The sequence below is a fragment of the Mesocricetus auratus genome, unplaced genomic scaffold, assembly GCF_017639785.1.
Source record: "Mesocricetus auratus isolate SY011 unplaced genomic scaffold, BCM_Maur_2.0 Super-Scaffold_100014, whole genome shotgun sequence".
NCBI classification, from domain to species: Eukaryota; Metazoa; Chordata; class Mammalia; order Rodentia; family Cricetidae; genus Mesocricetus; species Mesocricetus auratus.
In genome coordinates this window covers 2,482,980-2,504,836 of record NW_024429197.1, presented here as the reverse complement: position 1 = coordinate 2,504,836, position 21,857 = coordinate 2,482,980, and the positions used below count along the sequence as shown (strand labels likewise).

The window sequence follows — 21,857 nt, the reverse complement described above, 5'->3', positions numbered from 1 at the left end:
CATGGATGATACCAGCTTTCTAGTGTGGATGGTGGTGCCCATAAGAGTGGGAGTGTGAGCCGGGCGGTGGTGACCCAGGCCTTTAGCCCAGCACTCGGGAGGCAGAGGCAGGCGGATCTCTGTGAGTTAGAGACCAGCCTGGCCTACATAGTGAGTTCCAGGACAGCCTCCAAACAATACAGAGAAACCCTGTCTCAAAAAAAAAAAAAAAAAAGAGTGGGAATGTGAACATCTCAAGCAACAGGTGGGAGGAATCCTTTGAGGCTAAGTTTAAACAGAATGGGAATCTCTCTCTCTCTCTCTCTCTCTCTCTCTCTCTCTCTCTCTCTCTCTCTCTCTCGTTTTCGTTTTTCAAGACAGAGTTTCTCTGTGTAGCCCTGGCTGTCCCTGTAGACCAGGTTGGCCTCAAACTCAGAAATCCACCCGCCTCCCCCCTCCCAAGTGTTGGGATTAAAAGCATGTGCCACCACCTCCTGGCCCTCTTTTTCTTTTCAGTGGATCATGGGACAGGTTCTCACTCCATAGCCCAGGCTGACCTGGAACTAGCAATCCTCCTGCCTCTGCCTCTTAAGTGCTTAGAATGCAATCTTGAGTTATCAAACCCAGCTTGGTGTTCATTTTTGCATCTGGACTCAGTTTCTAGCCCTAGAGGAAAGAGTTCCTCAAGCAGGAGTCCCACCCTAGGCTGCCCAGATTTCCTAGTATTCAAAGACTGTCTGTGAACGGGGCAGTCATTCCCACTCAAGTGGGTTGTCGGGAGAACCAGAGGAGACTGTTGATGTAAACACATTTGCAAGGGATGAGGTGAGGTTCTGTATAAACATATGACACCCATCAGAATGTCTAGTGAAAAGCAATATATCACTCTCTGCATGGATGACAACCAACTAACCCCAAACCCTACGGTCTTATGGCAAGGACAGTCTGGGAACATAAGTCAGGAGTAGACCACGAAAACCTTTAAGTCCTATGGCATCTGTGCCTTTCCGGAAGCCTGGAGCTTAGTGCGGAGGTAGAGCCGCCCAGGAATTTATTATCCCTCCATAACATTGAGCTTCCCAAATCCCCATGAAGCCCAGGAATGACATGACAGCAGAGTGTGTGGGCACACTGGCACCAAGAGCCCCTCCATAAATCAAAGTCTCACTTTTGCTGGCTGCAGACTGCTTTTTCCAAGGTGACCTGGGCAGAGTTAAAGGCTAGCCACTCATATGGGGGGGTGTCTGTCTTTGACATGACGGCTGGAAATGGCTAAGGGGCCAGTTCTCTAGAAATACCACCTATTGACTCTCTGGAGGAGCTGCAAAGAAAGTGAAGATCTTCCTACAACCTCAGCCGGTTTGGTCAGCTGGGGTAGACTGGAAGGGCTTACCCCAGTGCTGAGCCAGCTCCCTGGAAAGCCAAGGTGACTCCACCTTGTCATCTGTTGCACAAGACAGCCATGTCAATTGCAGAATCTTAAATCGCTGTCCTAATCCCCTACCGATTCAGGCCAGGTCACTGTAAGTCAGAGGTGAAGAAAGACTTGTCCAAGGTGACATGGCCTTAAGGGGAGCAGTTAAGGTAACCTTCTGGAGAGGCCACCTGGCAGAGAAGCCAGGTTCAGGTCAAGGTCTCAGAAACTTGGCCCCATCGAGCCCATTTCTTCTGTCATCTTAATTTCTGCCATGGCATCTAAATGAGCCAGAATGAGGAAACCAAAGACTATAAACAGTGATCGTCCTTTGCCAAAAGTGAGGGGAGAGAAATGAAATCATTCCTTCTGGAAACAGATGACCAGCAAAGTCACCGGGTGTCTGAAGAGATCAAGTGACTTGGGACACCAAGATCACACCTGCCCAATGTAGTCAAATCCCAAGTCAGAGAGACTGAAAGAATCCAAACAAGGTACTAGAAAAAAAAATCAGTTCAGATGTTAAGGGAAACTTATAAAACAAACTCTGGGGATACACTGTCATAGAAGAATTGGTTGAGTGTCCGGGTCACTCACAGCATCGCAGAACCTGGCCCAGCCACATAGCAGGTACCCGATACTTTAGATTGCTTCCTTTTGGGTTTTGTGTGCTTTGAGGGTTTTTATGTACTTTGAGGCACGGTCTCATGTATCCCAGGCTGGCCTCCACCTCACTACGCAGCCAAAGATCCTCCTCCTGCCTCCACTTGGCGAATTCCCAGGATTCCAGTCATTCGAGTTACGTACATATTTGAGGATAAACGGATGAGTGATACCTTTGTCAGTCATCTTTGTGATCGCCGTAATCGCTCACCAACTGTCCCAATCAGCTAGTGGCTGAGGGGTTCTCTATATTCAGCAAAAAACTGGTCAGTCAAGAGTCAGAGACGATCGACCGGCACCCTTGCAAGTGGAGAGGGATTAAAATCACGACCCGGAGCAAAATCGGAAGGCTCCGCCCCTCCCGGTCTTTGCTCCGCCCCTTCCAGGCCACCCTCTCCCCGGCCCATCAGACTGCAGAGGTCACCCTAGGAACAAGGGAGGCCCAGTGGACCTGCGCCCAGCCGGCCACTATTGCGCACGCGCGCTGTCCGTTGGCTCGCCCGGGAAACCGGAAGCCGCCTCCCATTCGTTGGCTCTCAGGCCAGCGGACCTCCGCGTGAGCGGCGGGCTTCCACCGCGGTGTTCGACGGGATGCCGGGGGCTAAGGGGTGGGGCTGACGCTAGGCGCTAAGATGGCGGCGGCGGTCGGGGTCTCCTTGAGGCGCTGCTTCCCGGCTACCGCTCTGGGCAGAGTCGGCCTGCAGGTGAGCGGCGGGGCCGTGGTTCAGGGAGGGAGCCGTGCCCGTCCCCGAGGCTGCCTGGAGCGGAGAGGCCGCGGAGAGGCGGAGGGAGCCCGGGTCCAGGCCTCGGGGAGGACGTCTCTCCCCTGCGTCCCGTCCCGGGGCATCCTGTCAACCCTCCCGCGCTTCGCCACAGCCGGAGAGTCGCGGCCGGGCGGAGGTGGGAAAAGATCAGCGGGAGGACGGAGGTCAGGGAGGTCATGCTCAAGGTCACACGGCAAGCGCTCGGTTGTCGGAACCCAGCTTCAAATCCAGATGTTGGGGCCCGCTCAGCCCTGTGTGAAAGGGGGGCCCGCGCGAGGCCTGGGGTGGGACCCGGGAGGCCTGGTCGCACCTCCAGGGTAGGCTGATCTGGGTCGGTGAAGTGGGGAAGCAAAGCCCCTGACCCTCAGCGCAAAGGAGAGTTGGAAGACACGACCCAGCCCTCCAAAGATGCCGACCCCGGTCTGTGGAAGCCTGCAGGCAGGACCCGGTTCCCTAACGCGTGTTTGTTCAAAGGTGTGTGGCGGCACCGATCTCACACCGTTGACACGGGATGACTTAAGCACAGCCTGGAGCTGCTTCTGTTTATGCTTGTGTGGTAGCTGTCATAGGTCTCTCCACACGCCCTGTGTCCTCGGGGAGCTGCGCTCTGCACGGCGTGCTTTCTCAATGGGAGCATTTAGAAAGGCAAGAGTGTCAAGACAGCCTCTGCTTTCTAGAGATTTGCAAATCCCGGACATGCTGGACTCCTGGATAGACCCTTTTAAAGGTGGGGACTCTGACCTTAAAGATTTGAAAACAGTCTCTCCACCAGCCCCCATTTTAAAAAACTTATCCAGGGCAGGTTTTTTTTTTTAAGATTTTAAAATTTATGTGTATGAGTGTTTGCTTGCATGTATGTAGGGACTCCAAGTGCCTGTCTGGTATCCATGGAGATCAGAAGAGGGAGCTCTATTCCCTGGACTGGAGTTACAGGTGGTTATTAGACTTTGTGAGAGTGCTGGGAACCGAACCCTGCTCCTCTCCAAACTGCTAAGACATGTTTTTTGTTTTGTTTTGTTTATGGGTGCGCTCTCTTAAGCAGCCCTGGTTGCCCTGTAGCTCCTGGAACTCAGATAACCCTTGCCTCCGCCCCCCACCTTCTGGGATTAAAGCTGTGTGCCACCACACCTGGCCCCGCAGCAGAACCCTGGCATGTGGTTGGTATATAGAAATATTAGTTCCTTTTCTTGGCTTTACGTGATCTCCCTCGTCTTAAGTGCCTGCTGGGCTGCATGACACCATACACACTCCACCGTCTTGTCATCCCAGCCCATACAATGAATACAGTATTTACATCATTTCTACCCCTCCCTCTCCTCCCATGCTCCCTCTCAAGTTCATTACTTTAATTTTCATTGCTGTGTGTATACATACATATTGTTCAGTGTTGACAGCATGGGATTGATTGGATGTATAATGCCAACACCCAGTTTGCATGCCAACATGAATGGGGGAAGTTTCCCAAGGCCCCACCTCTAATTGAAGAGCTACAGGCAATCGGTGGCTGCTGAGAAGGGGTGCATCAGGGAGGGGCCTCCAGATAGGCTTGTCAGTTAATGATTCTCAGGGACCTTGTTGATCATCCTCTTTCCTTGTTGCTGAGGCAGCGGTTAAGTTGTAAGAGCCCCACCTCTAGGAATGAGTTCTAAGGCCCAGGCTGGGCTTCCTAGAATGAACTGTAGAAAAGCCTGGTTTCACAGGCTGGTGTTAGGATTTCAGGAGAGGCCTTTGCCCACCTTCCCCAGGGCCGTGAGAGTGAGAGAGGTATCCTCCCTGTGGGAAGGTCTGTGTTGGATTTGTATTCCTGAGAATCCGTAATGAACTTGCTGTGGGCTGCCGGTTTAGGTTCTGAACTTCCTGTGTGTGATCTGCACCCCAGGACTGCAGTTCTGTCTGCGAGTGCTTAATTGTGACGGGTTAACTGTTAATAGCACACCTTGCCTTATTTCTTCATCTGGACTGTGGACTCCAGGAGGGCAAAGCCGCCTTTTATAGCCATGCCTCTCTGTGCTCCTGGGCCTGGCAAGGCTTAGAATGCCCATCAGCCAGTCAGGATAACCTGAGTCCTGAAAATGCTGCCAGTGTTGAAAGGCAGAAATCATTTACAGAACTGTGCCAGGAGTTTGGCCTGCTCCTTGTGGAGTAGGTATCAATCCCACCCTCCTCTCTGCAAAGGAGGAAGCGGCATCAGATTGGCTAAGCAGTTCTCTGAAGAACACACAGCTCAAAGGTGACCACGCTTGGATCTGAAACAACCCCACTGATACACTTCAAATGCAAGCCTGCACCTTCAGTTTGTGAGGGTGTGACTTCATGCAGGCCTTCTGGCCTTCCTACCTTCACCCACCTTCCCTCCTGTGGCTGTGTGATTTGTCTGGTTTCAGGCCTGCCCCTAAGGAAGCTGTTTTGTGTGTAGGGGCACACGTGCATGCTGAGGTCAGAGGACAACCTATAGGAGTCACTTCTTCCACCTGTGTGTGGGGTCTAGGCACATAACTCAAGTTGTCAGGCTTGGTGGCGATTGCCTTTTGCTACTGAGCCATCCTGCTGACCTGTTTTTATTTGTATTTTTTGTTATGTATGTTTGCATGTGAATACAGTTGCCTGTGGGATCCAGAAGAGGGCGTAGGATCCCCAGAGATGAAGTTACAGGTTGTGAGCAGCTTAACTGATGAGCCCTCTCTCCAGTCCCCAGGGGTGTGTGTGTGTGTGTGTGTGTGTGTGTGTGTGTGTGTGTGTGTGTGTGTGTGATGGCATGGTCTTGTAGCTCTGGCTATTCTAGAACTCACTCTGTCTGTAGACCAGATCCCCCTGCCTCTGCCTCTGGAGCTCTGGAATTAAAGATGTACACCACTACGTCCATCTTCCCAGGTTATTTTTTAAAGGCAGACTACTGTGCACATATGTGGTAACCTGTGTGACTCCTAGAGTTTTTCAAGACAGGGTTTCTCTGGGTAGTCTTGGATATCCTGTAACTCCGTTTTTTAGACCAGGCTAGCCTCAAACTCAGAGATCCACTTACTCCTGCCTCTCAAGTGATGGAATTAAAGATGTGTTTATGTCGAGTGAAAAACTGGATGTGGGATGTAAAAAGACCATTTTGGATGGGCAAAAATACTCTGATTTTTGATAACAGTACTTTTTAAAACTCATAAAACAGGACTGGAGAGGTGACTCAGAGGTTAAGAGCAATGACTGCTCTTCCAGAGGTCCTGAGTTCAATTCCCAACAACCACATGGTGACTCACAGCCATCTATAATGAGGTCTGGTGCCCTCTTCTGGCATGTAGGCAGAAATGCAGCCAGAACACTGTATACATAATCAATAAACAAATCTTTTTTTAAAAATTCATAAAATTATGTCCTTACCCAGTGACTATATTATGATGACATGCCCTACTTAACAAAAACAAAATAAAAACAAGGTGATTAAGCAAGCAAAGATGGTTGGAGCACACATTTTCAATTACCTCCCCTCTTCACTTCCTCGAAACACCACACCTGGAATCCCAGCACTGGAGATTCAAGAGGATTTTGATTTCAAGGCTAGCCTAGACACACAGGGAGTCTGTCTCAAACAACGACAACAAAAATACACCAGGGGACATTAGCCAAGAGTGTCTTGCCTGGTGGTGGTAGCACCCACCTTTAATCCCAGCACTTGGGAGGCAGAGGCAGGCCTCAAACTCTGTGAGTTTGAGGCCAGCCTGGTCTACAGAGTGAGTTCTAAGACAGGCTCCAAAGTTATAGAGAAACTGTCTCAAATAAATAAACAAACAAATAAATAAACAAAGGTGCCGCAGTGAGTTGGGGTAGAGTGGGCTGTGGTTCCTTCCCAAGAACAATTTTTCTTGGTTCCTGGGCAGATTAATGAGGAAGTGAGACATAATTTCCATGTTTACTTTCTTCTTTCTTAGGGGTGGTAGTGGTGAAACAGTCTCATGTAGCCCAGGTTGGCACTGAACTCCTGATACTTCTACCTCTACCTCCCATACTTTGGGGCCATAGGTAAGCAACCAATTAGGGATCTAAATGTGTTTTCAGCTTCAGGTAGTAGAGCATTTTTGTTTGTTTGTTTGTTTTTGGTTTTTCAAGACAAGGTTTCTCTGTGGCTTTGGAGGCTGCGCTCGAACTAGCTCTTGTAGACCAGGCTGGTCTCGAACTCACAGAGATCCGCCTGCCTCTGTCTCCCGAGTGCTGGAATTAAAGGCATGTGCCACCACCGCCCAGCATAAAGATCTATCTATCTATCTATCTATCTATTTATTTATATTATGTAGTATTCTGTCGGCATGTATGCCTGCAGGCCAGAAGAGGGCACCAGATCTCATTACAGACCATGTGACACCATGTGGTTGGTTGCTAGGATTTGAACTCAGGAGCTCTGGGAAAGCAGCTAGTGCTCTCAACCACTGAGACATATCGTGTCATTCCATAGACAAATTGAGACTCGGCTTATAATTGGTATTGACACTAGCAAACTCATCCTCCCCTCCCACTAGCAGGACCACAAAACTTGTGAACTCTGCCTTGTTTCACCTGCATATAGGGGACAGGGCTTCAGGGACTAAGATCAGCGTCCCGGGTGATTGACACAGAGCAGCAGTTGATTAATGGCCTCACACAGGTTGCGCTGCAGCAGCCTGTGTGTTTAAGGGAAGCGTGCTTACTGAGCCATACTTTGATGTCAGTTTGCTGCTCGGCTTTTGCTTTGGTCTTGGCTGAGCATATATCACAAGCTGTGCACAGAGGCCTGAACAAGGCATGCTGACAGGTGTAAAATGTAGCGGGCGCCCACCCCTCCGGGGGTGTGTCACGTAGAGAGAGGACAAGGTAGGGATGAAGTTCAGTTGGTGGAGTGCTCACTTACCATGCCTGAGGCCCCGAGTTCTAGTCCCAGCTCCACATAGAGGCTCAATGGTCCACACCTACAGTTCCAGCACTCAGATGGTCAAGGTCATCCTTAGCTACATAATGTGTTCAGGGCCACATGAAAACCTGTGTTTAAAACCAAAGGGGTCAGGGAGATGGCTCACCGGGTAAGAACGCTTACTTTATAAGCCTTATGGCCTGAGTTTAGCTCCCCAGAACCCAAGGAAAAGCTGGGTGTGATGGTGCTGTCTGTGTCCGTCCACAGCACCACATAAGTCACATTGTGGGGCATTCCTGCAGTCCCAACATGGGGAGTGGGTCTGAATTGGGGTCATCCTCCCTGTGTTTTCAGCTAGCAAGGAAGCATGAGGCTCTGTCGCAGGTGATGGAGATTTCGTTTTGCTGAGGTGTAGTCATCACAGAGCAGAACTTGTTCAGTCCCTAGATTTGTTATGTGTCCAGTCTTCATCTTGTTTTCCTAACCAGGGTTTTTAGTGTGAACTTTCCCTGTATTTGGGAGAGTTCTTTTCTTTTGATTTTTAAAGACAGGGTTTCTCTGTATTGTTTTGAAGCCTGTCCTGGAACTCACTCTGTAGACCAGGCTGGCCTCAAACTCACAGAGATCCACCTGCCTCTGCCTCCCTAGTGCTATCTTGTTTTGGTTTAAAACTATATATATTTATTATTATTACGTTTGTATGGTGAAGGAAGGTAGTGCATGCCACAGTGTGGGTATGGCGATGAGGGACAACGTCCAGTCGGTTCTCCCCTCCACGTTTCCATAGCTGCCAGGCATGGAGCGCAAGCTCTGAGGCTTGCACAGCCAGCACTTGGGCCCTCTGAGCCATGGCACTCCACAGCATCTTGTTTTGATAACTTAAGTAACCCTGACTGGTCTCTTCAGATCTCATGTAATGCTGTCTCACACACATCCACAGCACGGTATGTCACCGTGTGATTTACAAGTGTTGGCTGGTGGGTGTGGCCCACACCTGTAACCTTTAGAAGCCTGAAGCAGGACGATTGAAAAGTTTGATTCCAGCCTGAACTCTATGTGAGACCCTGTCTCAAATGAAGTTTCACTGTTTCCCATGGTTCTCAGATTAAATGAACCCATATAAGTGTGATCAGATTTGTAGGCGGATTTTTCTTTGGGCTACCAGCTCACAAATAATGACATGGAGACTTATTAATTATAAAATCTCGGCCTATGACTTAGGCTTGTTATTTACTAGTTCTTACAACTTAAATTAACCCTTTTTTAAAAAGATTTATTTATTATCAATACAACATCCTGCCTCCATGTATGTCTGCACATACCAGAAGAGGACACCATACCTCGTTACAGATGGTTGTGAACCACCATGTGGTTGCTGGGAATTGAACTCAGGACCTCTGGAAGAGCAGTCAGTGCTCTTAACCTCTGAGCCATCTCTCCAGCCCAGATTAACCCATTTATATCAATCTACTTTTTGTCTCATGGCTTTATTGCCTTTACTCAGGGCCCATGCTGCTTCCTGTCTGGCTGGCCACTCTACCTTTCTTCTTCCCAGAGGGCTCCCTGTCCAGAAGTTCCTGCTGTACCTCCTGCCCAGCCATTGGTCATTTGCCTTTTTATTACAGCAGTCCCAGTGGTTCATCTTCACACGGTGTAGAGGAATATTCCACAACACAGGTCCTCACAGACACTCTGTCCCCTGCATACCCTCACATGTGCTGTTCCCTCCGCCTCCTAAGGCTCCTGCTTAAACCCCAGTGGGGGCAGCCTGTGGCCTCTTGTCCTCCCTGGATGCTGGCTTTACCTCCTCAGGGTCACTCTATACTTTTTCATGCCTGTTGTGTGTCACTGTCTGTCACCATATAATAAGTCCTGTGAGAACAGAGGTTTGTTTTACTGAGTGCTTTGTCACAATGCTGTGGAACCGTAGCTGACATATCATGGGTTATTACTGTCTGTTGGTGTAGGAACTGCACCGTCCAAGGAAGCTGTATATCAGCGTGTTTTACCCAGTGATTCGTTAATCATGCCAGCTAAGTGGAAAGAAGTATCTTGCATTTTTTAATGTTTTTCTTTTTTCAAGTTTTTCCCTTTCTCACATTTCAGGCCTGCCGAGGGGCACAGACAGCTGCTGCTGCAGCTCCCCGCATCAAAAAATTTGCCATTTACCGATGGGACCCGGACAAGACTGGAGATAAACCCCGAATGCAGACTTACGAAGTTGATCTGAATAAGTAAGTGTCTGTGCCAGCTAGGTGCTTGGTAAGGAGAGGGCTGCGAGGGTGTGCTTGGTTCATGGTTAGGTCCAGTTTGTGGTGCTAGGAACTGAAAACAGGGCCTCATGCATGTTGAGCATACTGTTTACCACTGAGCTATGCCCCTCTCTAAAGGAGAGCTCATAGTTTGATGTGGAGACATACTTTTCAGGTCTTAAGAGACATTTAAAAAAAAACTGATTCTCTAAGGTTTTGGAATCTGTCTTCTGTTTTTGTTTTTTTGTTTTTACGTTTCATAATTTTTTATGTGTGTGTCTTCTGTTTTTAAAGTCAGGTAGATATCTAGTTGAGAAACATAAATAACCAGAAATCAACCACTGAAAAATTCCTTCCTTTTGTTCTCCCAATTTCTTTCTTTTCCTATCTCTTCTTTTTTATTTTATTTTGTTTTGAGACAGTCTTGTAGTCCCGGCTGGTCTTGAACTCACTTTATAGCTGAAGAAGGCCTTGAACTTCTGCTCTTCCTTCCTGTACATCCCAGTGTGAGGTGCGGGGATTGAACCCATAGCTTCACGCATGCTGTAGGAGCACTCTGCCAACTGAGCCACACCCTCAGCCCCAAAGCACACACGTAGGTAACTGTTTATTAAGGAAAAAATAAGCATATTGCTAGACAATTAGAAGATAGGTTTTGCAAATCAAAACTCAGTAAGCTAGGTGTGATGGTGGACACTTTTAATCCTAGCACTCAGGATCCTGACAGAGGCCAAGTAGATCTCTGTGAGTTTGAGGACAGCCTGGTCTGCGTGAGCTACAGAACAGCCAGCACTACACAGTGGGACCCTGTCTCAAGTAAACAAATGGGTAGATAAATAAATAGCAGCAACAACAAAAAAACCCCACCTCAGTAATATGTGACTAAAAGTATAGAATTTAAAACAGTAAGGCGATTCTGAGTGTCCTTGCAGGGATGATAGAACAGGCTTCCGTGAGACTGATGACCTGAAGGCACTGGCAAGTCACCTGCGGAGAACAGACATTGGGAGAGTGGGGACTCAGTGAGTGAGCTGCGTAGTTCTCCAGGAGGTCAGGCCCAGCCTGTGGAGCAGCAAAGGACATGGAGAGAAGTGAGGAGGAGCCCCAACTCTGTTTGCAACCTCTTTCCAGTGCTTGAATCTGTCATGTTGATCACCTGCTGAAAACAATAAAACATTAATTAGCACTCCTCATCTGGTGGGATCCAGGGTTGCAGATTATACAAAGAAACAGTGAAGGAAGCAGACTGGCTATGGTACCCGAACCCTAACCCATGACTTGGCAGGGATTCCAAGATTGTCCTCAGCTACACTGCAAATCCAAGGCCAGCCAGGACTACGTGAGACCTTGTCTTAAACAAAAACAGATTTAGGGGCTGAGGAGATGGCTCCGCTGGTAAAGTACTTCTGTGCTCACATGAAAATTGAAGTTTGGTCCTCCAGAACACATGTAAAAAGGTGGGGCGTGGTTAGCATGCACCTGCTATTGCAGCACTGGGGAAGCGGAGGCAGGATGACCCATGCCTGGCCAGCCAGCCTGGGCTTTGGTGAACTGTGTCACAGTGGGAAGCCCTGTCCCAGCAAAGCAAGGTGGACAGCACTTGATGGTCAGTACCTGAGATTGACCTCACTCATGTGCACATACATACACCTGAGCATACATACAAAACAATTTAAGGGGGCTGGAGAGATGGCAGCAGTTAGGAGCACTTGCTCTTGCAGGAGATTATAGTTCAGTTTCCTACACCCATGCCAGGCAGCTCACAACAGGCTGCAGCTCCACCTGCAGGACACCTGACCCCTCTCCTGGCCTCTGCAGGCCCTTCACACACAAGCATACACACATGCACACCCATAAATAAAATAAGAAAAGAAGCAGGATTGTGCTTAAATAACATTGTTGGAGGCTGTTGTCAGTCACCTTTGGCCTAATAAATATTCCACACCAAACAGCAAAATGGACTTTCTTTTCAAATGTACACTATGTGCTCACTTCAGGCAACAAAACAAGTCCCAATAAACTTCCAAAAGTCACAGTCTTACAGGTCTTACTCTGACCACAGTAGGAAATTTGAAGAGTCACAGTAAAGTAATCCACACGTTAATACAGAAATCACAGGGACAGTTAGAAACAGAACCGAACAATGATAATATGAAAACTGCAGCCACTCAGAGTCAGCAGTGCACCTGCCAGGGAGATTCATAATTCATAGATCAGCTGCTTATGGTTTGAGGGGTTTTTCTCAATATCTTGTCCTGAGGCAGGAGGATCTCCAGTTTAAGATTAAGGCCTAAGAGCAGTCATCTAAGATTTTATCTTAATATAGGAAATGGGGTTGTAGATACAGCTCAGTGGTGAGTGGTGCTTAGCATGCTGGAGGCCCCAGCACCACAGAGACAGTGTGAAGGCGGGGCCAGGCACAACTGTGTTTATCTGTTATCCCAGCTACTCCAGCCTTCCAGGTAGGAGGACACAAGTTTGAGGCCAGCCTGGGCAATGCACTGAGACCCTGTTTAACTAGAATTAATGAGTGCTGGGGATGTAGTGCAATAGTATAGCTTTTGAAAGGCTTGTGTAAAACCAGGGTTCAAACCCCAGTTAAAAAAAAAAATGAGGGAAAGAATAATAAAGCAAATCCAAAGAAAATGTAAATAATAAAACTAGCTTAAAAGGCCAGGAATAAGGAGATGCCCAGCTGCTCAGGAAGCAAGGCAGGGTCAGCCTAGGTCAGATGCTGTCTCCAAAAAAGAAGAAAGTGGGAGCTGGGCTGAGGTCAGTGGTGGGGGCTTGCTTAGCACACCTAAGCCCTTAGCTTGTAGCTCTAGCACTGCAATAAAACAACAAGATTTAAAAAAAAAAAAATCCCAGTACCAAGCATGGACTGTCACTCCAGATCCTGGAAATGTTAGATTATTGTTAATAGTTATGCTCAGACATTCAACAATTTTGATGAAGTAAGCCAATCCTTGAAAACTACAACTCAGCTGACTCCTGTAAGAGGCATTCACTGTGTCTGCACTAGGGCACCTTTGCTATAGGGGTGATTTTATGTTTGTTTAAGATCTGTTTTTAATTACATGTGGGTGGGTGTGTTTGTGTGTATGCATGCAGTGCCAGGAATGTCAGACCCCCTGGAGCTGAGTTACAGGCAGTTCTGAGCTACCCGACATGGTTGCTGGAGACTGAACTCGGGTCATGTGCATGACCAGCATGGGCTCCTAACTGCTCAGCCATGTCTAATCTGGTTTATTTTCTTTTATTGTCTTTACCATATGTCCTGTGGGGGTTACATATTATTTTAACTGCCAAATCAGGAGCTTGAGTTTAAGCCAGCCTGGACGACATAGTGAGACATCATCTCAAAAAAACAGAATGAGAAAAAAGCAGACTGAGGAAATGGCTGAGTGGGTAAAAGTGCCAGCTGTGCAAGCATGAGTTCAGATCCCAGGCCATGAAGAAAGTGAGGCTTTCCTGTATCACAGCTCTGGGGTGGGGCAGCAGACACAGGCAGATCCAGTGAAAGACCTTGTCTCAAGGGAGTAAGGCAGCATTAGAGGGAGACTCTAGACAATCTCTTCTGACTTCCACATGCATCCATGTACATGTGTACATATGTGCATACACAAAAGACTAAATAAAGTAAAAAATAAAACTGTAGGCAGGAAAAACAAAAAGCAAAATCTGGTGATGAGGTGAGGCTAAATGGGTCAGACATTCAGTGTCCTGGTCATTGTACAGAAGGGAAGCAAGGATGCTGACCTTGTGAGCGCAGCTGAGTCCTTTTCTCTGTCAGGTGTGGACCTATGGTGTTGGATGCTCTAATCAAGATTAAGAATGAAGTGGATTCCACTTTGACCTTTCGGAGATCATGTAGAGAAGGTGAGTGTAGCTTTCGTTATCACTAAACCTTGGCTGGGGTTGTGACTCCAGAGAGTCTTGGCTGCCCCTGATAGGGACACCCTGGAGAACAGTTGCAGCACTAGGTGACTTCCCTGCTGAGACTAGTACAGCTTTAGGGATTGCCCTGACTGGGCAACAAGGGAATAAAGGATAGATACAGATGCTGTGCATCATCTTTTTCTTGGAAAGTGGCTTTCAGAGTTCAAACTGTGGTGCAAGTTCTGATTTCCCCTCGGGAGAACTGTCTCGAGGTTCCTCTGTCTCGTGGTTCCTGTTAGCTGCCTGGAGCTTGCTGACACCAGTGAGGACAGGCTAGCAGCATTTGCAGTATGAGCTCTGTTTCTCGAGAGATGGGAGTTGCTTGCTGAGGCCTGTCCAGACTCTCACTTGTCACAGGGGGTTGTGACAGAGAAAAGACAGCTTCCTATTCTATAGGATGCTATGCATCTATTCTATAGGATGCTATGCATCTATTCTGTGTATCTGAAAACATGTAGCTGAGGGTGTGGAGCACTGGGGCGGCAGAGACAGGAAAATGTCCGTGAGTCTTAAGGCCAGCATAGTCTACATAGTAAGACCCTGTCTCAAAAGAGAGACAGAAAAGCCAGGCCGGGGTGGCACATGACTTTAATCCCAGCACTCCAGAAGCAGAGGCAGGTGAATTTCTGTGAGTTCCAGGCTAGCCTGGTCTACAGAGTGAGTACCAGGACAGCTAGGACTACACAAAGAAACCCTGTCTCAGAAAAGGGGAGCGATTTAATTGCTAGAGATAATGCAACAAAAATAAAAATGTTTTAAGATATGATTTTAAGTAAAAGTAAAATTAATAATAATAATTAAAAAGAAAAAACTCAAAAGGCAAAAAGCACATGGTGCCTTGAAGCCTGGCTGGCCCTTGTGGCCATGAAGCCCATCTGTGAGCCAGAGCTGTCATGTCTTCATGTGAGGTGGGGAGGGGACTGTGTGAACTTCATATATAGGGGGCAGGGGGCCGAAGCAGTCACAGAAGCAGCCTCCATGTCTGTGCTCAGCGGCTCACTAGCTTTGGAAACCTGGGATAATCAAAGATTGAAGAAGCCAACTAGGGGCTTCAAGGAACTGAGGGTTTAGCTTAGTGGGTAGAGTGCTTGCCTGGGTCAAGTTTGAGGTTTAGGCAGGAAAGAATGGAGAAAAGATATCCTGTTAGTGCAACTGCTAATGGTGGTCAGCGTGGCCCAGAAAAAAGGATTGGAAGCCTGAGGTCACCTGATGTCTCTCTCAGGAATCTGTGGCTCTTGTGCCATGAACATCAATGGAGGCAACACTCTGGCGTGCACTCGTAGGATCGACACAGACCTCAACAAAGTCTCAAAGATTTACCCTCTTCCACATATGTATGTGATCAAGGATCTTGTCCCTGTGAGTGTCTGTGGTTCTCCTACCTGTTGCAGGGGTGGTGCAGGTGATTCCTGCAGGGGTGGTATGAGTGGGTGTCCGCAGCTACTGTGGTAGGCGTTATCAATCAGACACTCCCTGTGTTCATGGCAAAGGGAATTCCACAGTATCCCCAGAGACATTAGGAAACCCCCTTCCCCCGTCCACACCTGTGGCCTGTGTGTGTGTGAAGAATCTGAATGGCAGGTGACATGCCTGGAAATCAGTCCTTCTGGAGCTCAGATGGTGGGGTTTGATGAGAAATGGGGGTTTAGAATTCCAGAGTTGAGATAGCCCCGAAAAGAAGAATTTAGCCATAACTACAGAGAGTTTGTGTGGAAGATGAGTGGGACAGCAGCAGTAGTTTGACTTTGCTCTGAGTTCCCTTCCCTCTGCTGGCTTCCCTGACTTGGGGCAGCAAGAGTAAGGACTGCAGTTGCCATGTCTTCAGCTGCTGTTGCTAACATTGACCATATCCGCTTCTACAACCTTTATTGGTCCCAGCCTCTGAGAGTTTGGTTTCTGACTGTCATGAGGAGGGAAAGCGTGCAGTGTCTGTGAACTAACCCAAGGCCCTGCTAGAAGCTGACCCCTCTCTTGTTGGCCTCCCCTTTCCCTCAGGATCTGAGTAACTTCTACGCACAGTACAAATCCATTGAGCCCTATCTGAAGAAGAAGGATGAGTCCCAAGAGGGCAAGCAGCAGTACTTGCAGTCCATCGAGGACCGGGAGAAGCTGGTCATTACTTAACCTACTGTCACGGTTGGCGAGGGTGCTTTTGCGACAGTCGAGAGAGTAGTAGGGTGATGCAGAGCATGTGTGTTCTGAAAGAACCCGAGGAGCATCTGACCTGGAAAGAAAAGTTACCAGGCTGTGGGTGGAGCTCAGTGGCCCCGGAGTGCTTATCTCCTATGCTCAGGGCCCGGCAGTCCATCCGGTGCTGGAGAGGGAAGGGAAAAGAAGCTGACCCCAGGGTTGGACCCCTCCACTCCAGACCAGTCAACAGCATATGCCTGTGAAATCCCTGAGCAGACCAAGGTGCCGGCACAGCTGCCTGCTGCCTGCTGTCAGGGCGGCTGATTGCCCTACTGCCAGAAGAGAGCAGTATTTAAGATGCCTGGTCTGTAAAAGCTGGCGGCTAAAACCAAGCTGCTCTCTCGCAGGGGAGGGGAGGATAATGGCATGCACCCACGCTGGCCATTCAGTCTCACCATCACTACCTCAGAGGGAGGGTGGGAGGCTTGGATTGTCTATGGCAGTGTAGTGGCGGGGGGCAGGGTTAGAGCAGGGCCTAATCTGTTCCTAGCCATGCTGTGTCTCACCAGTGTGGTTGGTACTGGCCTCCTGGAGCTGCTGTTCTGGAGTCCAGGCCACAAATTTTTTCTTTTGACAAAGAGCTATATCACGGGATGGTCCGCCTGCCTCTGCCTCCCACGTGCCTGCTGGGCACCGTCACAGGACTTGGTCCTTGTGTAACAGAGCTCTGCTAGCTCAGCCCCAGCCCCAGTTAAGGGCTACAGACCCTTAAGTGGAGGACTCGGAATGAAGCTTTCCATCCCTTTCCTCTCTGAGGATTCCTCCCTGATTGGCACACTGACTCCGTCCAGTGGGCCAGGCCCACTTTAGTTACCTCCTTCCTTTCTGGGTCCTAGACTCTGTCGTGCTGGGTATTTTACCGATTTCAGTGTGTGAGTGCCAAAATGAATTCCTTACTATTCCTCTTACCCACAAAACATTGAAGTCACAGAGAACATGCTGGTCCGTCGTGGAAACAGTCAGTCAGGGATGTACAAGTCGAGTGAGCATCCTACAGCTGATGTTCATGGGGACATCACTCTGCTCATCACTGTCTCTGCCTCCCACATAGTCTTGCACGTTCCAGTCCAGACTGGCCATGTTTCCTCACAGCTAGAGGAAATGAGGGCCTCTGAACATAAAATCCCAATAATAACCAAGCCAGGAAGATTCTCATGAATTCAAGGCCAGCCTGGGCTACATAGTAAGTTCCAGGCCAGCCCAGGCTCCAATCTCAAAATTATATACACACACCAGCATGGAGTCAGGCCTATAATTCGGTAGGTCTTGCCTACTTTGCACAGGCTCAGAGTTCTAACCAAAGCACCACACAAAATATAATAAACATAAACATTTATATACCATTTGTTTGGTTCCTTAAATTAATACGCTGCTTAACAAATAGTTAAAAATACAGTGAACTGCTTTTAATTTCTCGTTCATTTGGAGGTGAGTATCAGACCTCATCCATGCAAAGTATGAGTTTGCTGCTGAGCCGCTTCTGCTCCCTCAGGTTCTTACCACGGGCGCTGTGAAGCCATCCCACTACTGTCAAGCAGTGGCAGAGTGGCTGACTTCTCACCACAAACCCAGCCTAGGCAGCCAGTGTCTGCTTGGGTCAGGCTCGCTCACAGTGTTTGGGTGTCCTGTCTCTGCCGGATACCCTGTGCAAGCAGACCTCTGGCTTGCTGCCGGAATTAAAGTCCAACTTGTTAGGCACAGAGAGCAGCTTGAGGCTGTGTGGCATGGATAAGAACAGGATGCCAAACCAGGTGGTGGTGGTGGCGCACTCCTTTAATCCCAGTACTCCAGAGGCAGAGGCAGGCCAATCTTTGTGAGTTCAAGGCCAGCCAGGTCTATAGAGTGAGTTCCAGGACAGCCAGGACTACACAGAGAAACTGCCTTTAAAAAGTAAAAATAACCAGGATGCACTTGGGGCTCAGATGCCATAGTTGACCCCCTCCTGCCCTCCCTGGAGTTTAAGGCTCTGTGAGTGAATGTGGAGGGCAGCGTAAGGTGCTGCTGGGGCCCCGGTGGAAACTTGAGGACTGTCCAGCTGCACAGACACTGGGGCAGACCGCCAAGGAGCTTCAGTGACTTCCGCACTGCAGACTGCATGCTGATTGGGAACTTGAACTTGTTCATGGCTCTTTCGGGTCAGTGGGGGTTATTGATTATCAAATCTACATGCACTGTTGTTGGACTTAAGGGCCCTGGACTCTGATCTGGAGGAGGCTTGCATTTCATTACAAGATCTTTTTTTATGAATCTATTACACTGTCACAAACCACCCTTGGATTTCACCCAGAAAGCATGCAGCAGGCTAGCTCTTTGTCATCTGCTGGTGCCTGGCCTCTGACTTCCTTTCTCTCCACACAGGATGGATTGTATGAATGCATCCTGTGTGCCTGCTGCAGCACCAGCTGCCCCAGCTACTGGTGGAACGGAGACAAGTACCTGGGTCCTGCAGTTCTCATGCAGGTGCGGTGCTCCCTGGCTCAAGCAGCCAGAAGTCCCCAAGGGTAGTGCCTTGGGCTTTGAGTGGCTGTCAGCAAATCTGAGGACCACCCCAAAGGGAGGGACACACTGAACAGCCAGTGTGAAATGGATCCCTGGGCTGTGGGCTCTTAGCAGGGAGAACAGCCTTGAGAGGCAGTTGTTCATCGGAAGACGGGAAGAAAACCAGCTTTTCAGATTTGTGGTCAGTGCTTTTCAGAGACTATGAAGCAAGTCGAAAGACAACTTCCTGTTTCTCATTTTCCCATTAAAAAGGAAGTTAAAGGCTGTGTGATCAGAGTAGTGTTGATCTTGCCATGTGCAGTCAGGTATATTCACCCTGTGGCTTGTTCTCCAGGATCTGAGTTGCTGGAAAACACACAGGTCTCAGTAATACAGCTGGAACAGGTCCAGGGCCCTGTGGTAAACCATTGTAAGTTCACTGATCTCAGGGCATGCACTGATTGACAGAAAACAGACAAAACTGTCTGTGATGGGTATGACAGCTGATTTTGCCTGTAATCCTCAGCCCTTGAGAGGTTGAGGCAAGAAGATTATGAGTTTAAGGTCAAGCTGGGAACCTTAAAATAACAAGACAGGTGTGGTGGTGCAACCCTGTAAACCCAGCACTCAGGAGGCAGAGGCCGGTGGATCTCTGAGTTCCGGGCCAGTTAGGGCTATACAGTGGGACCCTGTCACAAAGCATCCATTTATTCAGTGGCAGGTTCTAGCACAGACAGGTGCTATAAGGAGAAGAAAAAGCATTTAGTGCAGTCCATGCTGACTAATTAGAATCTGAAACAACATAAAATGAGCTGATGCCCAGTACCTATCATTATGCACCGCGGTACCAAGCACAGGGCAGATCAAAGGTCCATGACGATCATGGACAGTTAGGAAAGAGCTAGGAGCCTCCCTCAATGGGTAAGAACTACAGGGCAATGGCGAGGCTCCTGCACCCCTGAGCCAAGCCTGTCCAGCCAGCAGCCGCCTCAGCTGACCCCTCCCTCCCCGCTTTCCCAGGCCTACCGCTGGATGATCGACTCCAGAGATGACTTCACCGAGGAGCGCCTTGCGAAGCTGCAGGACCCCTTCTCTCTCTACCGCTGTCACACCATCATGAACTGTACACGGACCTGCCCCAAGGTATGGGCAGGAGTAGCAGTCACTTGAGGTGGAGAGGGCCTGGAATCGTTGTTACCTCAGTTGGGACTTTGAATGGCTCTTAGTCACAGACTCCATCCACCGGGTCCCAAGAGGGGCAGCGGGTCTTACTTATAGATGACACGGGTGTCGGGGGCAAGAGTGCCACCAGAACACACAGGTAGGACCCTGTGCCAGAAGCCAATGCTGTGGGGAGCAGGTGGCCATGGGAGCCAGGGTCTCTGAGCTGTCACTGATCTGCGTCAGCCAGTGTGTCAGCGCTCTCTGTGGAGCTGCTGTGGACTCAGCTTCTGCCCCCTGGTCACCCTGTCTCCTCATATATGCTGTGTTTTAGACTCTCCAGCTTAGACCGCGTGACCTCCAGGTGTCACGTTTCTTTTGTTGTTGTTTTGTCTGATGTGAGAAAGCATTTCTCTTTGTAACCCTAGAACTCACTCTGTAGACCAGGCTGGCCTTGACCTCACAGAGATCTGCCTGCCTCTGCCTCCCGAGTGCAGGGATTAAAGGTGTGCGCCACCACTCCTGGCTCTCATTCTGAGAGGGAACTTTTTTAAAATAAACTTTAAATGTATTTATTTTTATTTTATGTGCATTGATGTTTTGCCATTGGTGTTGTGTCTCCTGGAACTGGAATTACAGACAGTTGTAAGTTGCCGTGTGAGTGCTGGAAATTGAATCCTGGTCCTCTGGAAGAGCAGCCAGTGCTCTTAACCACTGAGTCATCTCTCAGCCCCGAGAGGGAACTCTTGGACTAGCTTTGCCTAATACAGCCCACTTCAGTTGGTGTGGCCAGTTTTAAGTTTGCTGTCTTCTAATCTGGTGCCAGTCGTGAACCTGTGAGTGTGACTCTGGCTGACTTTCAAGCAGGAACTGGGCAGCAAGATAGGAAGCTGTAGGGTAGCCATTTAACAGTATAAAGAGAATTCTAGTGTGTTGTATTGGAGGCTTCTCCAATGGCCCAACCTCTCAGCAAGTTCTTCAAGTCCTACACAGGACAGGTTATGGCTGTGCAGGAGAGCATGGCTCTGTCCTGAGACCCTGACGATGCCTGCAGCTGTGCAGTGTGCATGTGTGTCCGTCCGTCCGTCCTGCCTTTCTTTTGCCCACCTGTGCCCTTTTCACCTGTGCACTTGGGAGACTGCTCTGTATTGCTGTGTGAAGAGCCTCTCCTGACTCGGGTTATTTTCGTCTTTTTTTCCTTTCTTTCTTCAGAGCTTTAGTTTCTGTGTTGTTCTTCCAAAATGAGAGGGCCCTTTCCAACCTCAGATGAGTCTAATCTTGCCACATACTTAACCATTTTCCTCCCAGCTTTTGCAAGGCTGGCACTTACTAGGGTGCTTCCCAGTCCTGCAAAACAGATGTTACAGCTGTGGGGCCATGCTGCAGCCAGGGCTGCTGGTATTGGCCAATCAGACTAAAGATGCAAGGTGTTCCCAGGGTTGTTTATTACAGTACTTTTGAGAGTGTGTAGTCTGTAGTCGCTGACTTACTGACCACAGTGATGGCATCTGATGAATGCTGACTTTAGCCTGTGGTCCTAGAGGGGATAGTACCGTAGGGGTCTGGAGCAGTCAGGGAATGCCATGGGCATGTTGCCTGCTGGAGTGAGGTATGCCAGGAGTCAGTGCAACAGACTCCTGTAAACATCAAAACCATGGGGCAGGGATGCCCTTCCCAGACTTGCTGGCTTTTGAGGGCTGAATCTACGCACCAGCCCTCCCAGGACAGGGCTTGACTGGCTCTTTCCCTCCCTTATACCTAGTACTGACGCTCTTCTCTTTCCTCCAGGGTCTGAATCCAGGGAAAGCCATTGCTGAAATCAAGAAGATGATGGCAACCTACAAGGAAAAGAGGGCACTGGCGTAACCCTCTCTGTGCTGAATCTCTTCAGACACCTGGATTCTCCAGGAACACAGCATGTATAATAAACATCTTAAGAAATAAGTAGGTGTGACTTTTACATCATTAGCAAAAGCACTCCTGTCTTGTAGAGGTGAGCAGGGTTCCAGCATTGCCCTCACGTTGCCCCTCTGTAAGTAGCTGCCGGGTATTCCCAGTAGTGGTAGCCAGCAGCCATGTGCAGCGCTCACCGCGGTCTTCAGGACTACATACTGCTCAGTCTCTCCACCATGGAAGAAAGGTTTGAG

At 49.0% G+C, this 21,857-nt stretch overlaps 1 protein-coding gene across 1 annotated transcript; it reads left to right on the top strand.

Moving 5' to 3' along the window:
* Positions 1 to 2,602: 2,602 nt before the first annotated feature.
* Sdhb (succinate dehydrogenase complex iron sulfur subunit B) lies at positions 2,603 to 21,654 on the top strand. Its single transcript, XM_013121276.3, has 8 exons — positions 2,603 to 2,760; positions 9,797 to 9,924; positions 13,736 to 13,821; positions 15,104 to 15,240; positions 15,877 to 15,993; positions 18,430 to 18,531; positions 19,570 to 19,692; positions 21,499 to 21,654. Exons 1-8 carry the CDS (start codon positions 2,689 to 2,691, stop codon positions 21,574 to 21,576), a joined length of 843 nt encoding a protein of 280 aa, XP_012976730.1. The 5' UTR covers positions 2,603 to 2,688; the 3' UTR covers positions 21,577 to 21,654.
* Positions 21,655 to 21,857: the final 203 nt, after the last annotated feature.

Bases quoted from the DNA above. Each gene is read 5' to 3' on its own strand.
- Sdhb (XM_013121276.3), top strand. From the start codon at position 2,689: ATGGCGGCGGCGGTCGGGGTCTCCTTGAGGCGCTGCTTCCCGGCTACC. The intron at 15,994-18,429 runs GTCATTACTTAA...CTCTCCACACAG, and splicing joins TCGAGGACCGGGAGAAGCTG to GATGGATTGTATGAATGCAT. The intron at 19,693-21,498 runs GTATGGGCAGGA...TCTTTCCTCCAG, and splicing joins GTACACGGACCTGCCCCAAG to GGTCTGAATCCAGGGAAAGC.